The sequence below is a fragment of the Fusarium oxysporum genome, chromosome 13, assembly GCF_000149955.1.
Source record: "Fusarium oxysporum f. sp. lycopersici 4287 chromosome 13, whole genome shotgun sequence".
Lineage (NCBI taxonomy): Eukaryota > Fungi > Ascomycota > Sordariomycetes > Hypocreales > Nectriaceae > Fusarium > Fusarium oxysporum.
Genome location: NC_030998.1, coordinates 1,265,442 through 1,267,508, shown reverse-complemented (window position 1 = coordinate 1,267,508; position 2,067 = coordinate 1,265,442). Strand labels below are relative to the sequence as shown.

Below are 2,067 nucleotides of genomic sequence, written 5' to 3'. Positions count from 1 at the left end.
GTCAAGACGCGACGGATGCCGACGACTGCCAAGTTGGGAATATCCTGGAAGAAGGTATGCCAGTAGTTGTTGATAAGCTTTCTGTTCTTGTAGTCGAATAGTGGACGGCCGTTCACTTTGCTGTTCCAAAATGGATAAGATGGAAGATATCCTGTACAATAAATGACGTGATCAATGTCTTTGAGTTCGCTGCCATCGTCGAACACGATTGTACCATCCAGTCGATACTCTTTGATAACTGTCTTCCACTCCATTCCGAGGGGAGGTTCATCGCCATCCAACCTCCCTCGCGATCGCCGTGACTGGTACAGCGGTTGGTGAACAGACTGTAGAAGATCCACTGCTATATCATGACCAGAGGCCGAGTTTCCAATAACAAGGACTCTTTTGTTGGCGTATATCCAAGGTGATCGATAGAATTTGGAGTGTATCACTTTGCCAGGGAATTCCTCTGTATATGCCTCCAAGCCTTGGACATGGGGAACCTAATCACAACTGTCATCAGCAAATTGCCTTGCCGGAGGCCAAAGTACTTACCCAGGGAATAGCATAGTGCCCGTTGGCGAGTATGACGGCGTCAAAGTCCTCCTGCCACCAGACGTCGAGGTGACGTAGAGAGTCATATTTCCGCAACGTTAACCTCCACGGCTTCAGTCCTCCCTTAGTAGCAGCAGGTAGCTGGGAGACATCTTCTACTGTAGTGTTGAGAGACAAATATTCGTCAGTCTTTTGTGTGGAGAAATATGTTTCGATGTACTGGCGAGGAACATAATGGGGAACGAAAGGTCCATAGGAGAATGGCTGATCCGAGAATGACATCGCGATTTGAGGCACATTAGTTCTTTTTCATGTCAGCAACTTAGGATCCGAATGATCGAGTGAGTGACTTACGTGAGATTCTGATAGATTGGCGTATGGGCGTATCTCTCCTGCTGGTTTGGAGGCGTCGCGGTAGGCAGGTTCTCTGGAATCGCAAGTGGCTTATCAATATCTGCTGGGAAACCACCAGGCTGTATAGGAGCGACTTTTGGATCGGCATCGTAAATCCTAATATGATGAGTCTAAGGTCTTTGCTTTCCGATTACTGTATCCTTACCAAGTACCCCCAGGTGTTTCTCTCCGTTCAAACACTCGAATACGGTCGAAGTAATTCTCTGCCTTCAGAGCTGCCGCGGAAATGGCGCCTATCAAAACAGGAATGATTAGTTCTTCCATAGGTCGTCAAGCGGGGTGAAAGCTTTAAGAATTACCGGCAGCTCCGGCTCCAACAACCGCAACAGACTTAATGTTATAGTCTCCCATAATGAACTTCCGAAATCGATAATATTATTATTTTAAGAAGTTTAAATATCCAGAGCCTATTTAACCGAAGCAACTATTGATCAAGTTCATATTTCTTATCGCAACACGCCATATGCTGGGATCATTCATCATATTCGTCATGTACAACATCTATGTCACCATCGCACATCACGTGAATCACCGCTCACAATGCGACGTCTGGCACGACATTAGATGACACATGGTCCGAACATATAAATTAAGAAAAGCGCTATTAATTCCACCATCCTCCTCCTATTTCATCCGATCACTGAGGCTTAGGGGTCGACTTTGCCTCTTTCAGCTTTCTCTCCAACACGTCTATGCCACCAAGTTGTTTGACAGTCGAGTCGAAGGTGCCCGTCGGAAACAGAGTGCCTAGGCGAGCCAAACCAGCACTACCACCTCGAAAGATCAGATAAGGTGGTTTACGTTGACTCAAATCTCCAGCGACCTGTTTCGCCCAGGTCATCGCATCAGGTTTGTTCATCCCTGCTTCGTTGCCATTCATGGTAGCTTCGATAGCCTCCTTGGCGATGTTGTATATCGAGTCCTTGGGAAGCTCAGCATCAGGTGAATTGTTGTGAAAAGTAGACTTGACACCACCAGTGAACAGGTTGATCGCCCGGATGCCAAAGGGCGCGAGTTCGACTCTCAAACTCTCATTCACACTGGGTTGCAAGCGGTCTTTGGATGCTGCATAAGATCCTGTGGAATGTGATAATAGGTTCCCAGAAAGGCCATATT

At 47.0% G+C, this 2,067-nt stretch overlaps 2 protein-coding genes across 2 annotated transcripts in view; both read right to left on the bottom strand.

The window, feature by feature from the left end:
• FOXG_12359 (uncharacterized protein) overlaps positions 1-1,310 on the bottom strand; it is a gene marked incomplete at its 3' end in the record, with an annotated part of 1,458 nt that extends 148 nt beyond the window's left edge. Inside the window, exons 1-5 of the mRNA XM_018392124.1 lie at positions 1,251-1,310; positions 1,097-1,184; positions 892-1,047; positions 538-841; positions 1-485 (exon numbers count right to left, since the gene is read on the bottom strand). Of these exons, the coding sequence (XP_018250923.1) occupies positions 1-485; positions 538-841; positions 892-1,047; positions 1,097-1,184; positions 1,251-1,302 (1,085 nt within the window). The 5' untranslated portion in view covers positions 1,303-1,310. The remainder of the gene's footprint in view (positions 486-537; positions 842-891; positions 1,048-1,096; positions 1,185-1,250) is intronic.
• Positions 1,311-1,484: 174 nt separating this feature from the next.
• Positions 1,485-2,067, bottom strand: part of FOXG_12358 (uncharacterized protein) — a gene marked incomplete at its 5' end in the record, with an annotated part of 1,037 nt that continues 454 nt past the window's right edge. Inside the window, one exon of the mRNA XM_018392123.1 lies at positions 1,485-2,028. Within this exon, the coding sequence (XP_018250922.1) occupies positions 1,589-2,028 (440 nt within the window). The 3' untranslated portion in view covers positions 1,485-1,588. The remainder of the gene's footprint in view (positions 2,029-2,067) is intronic.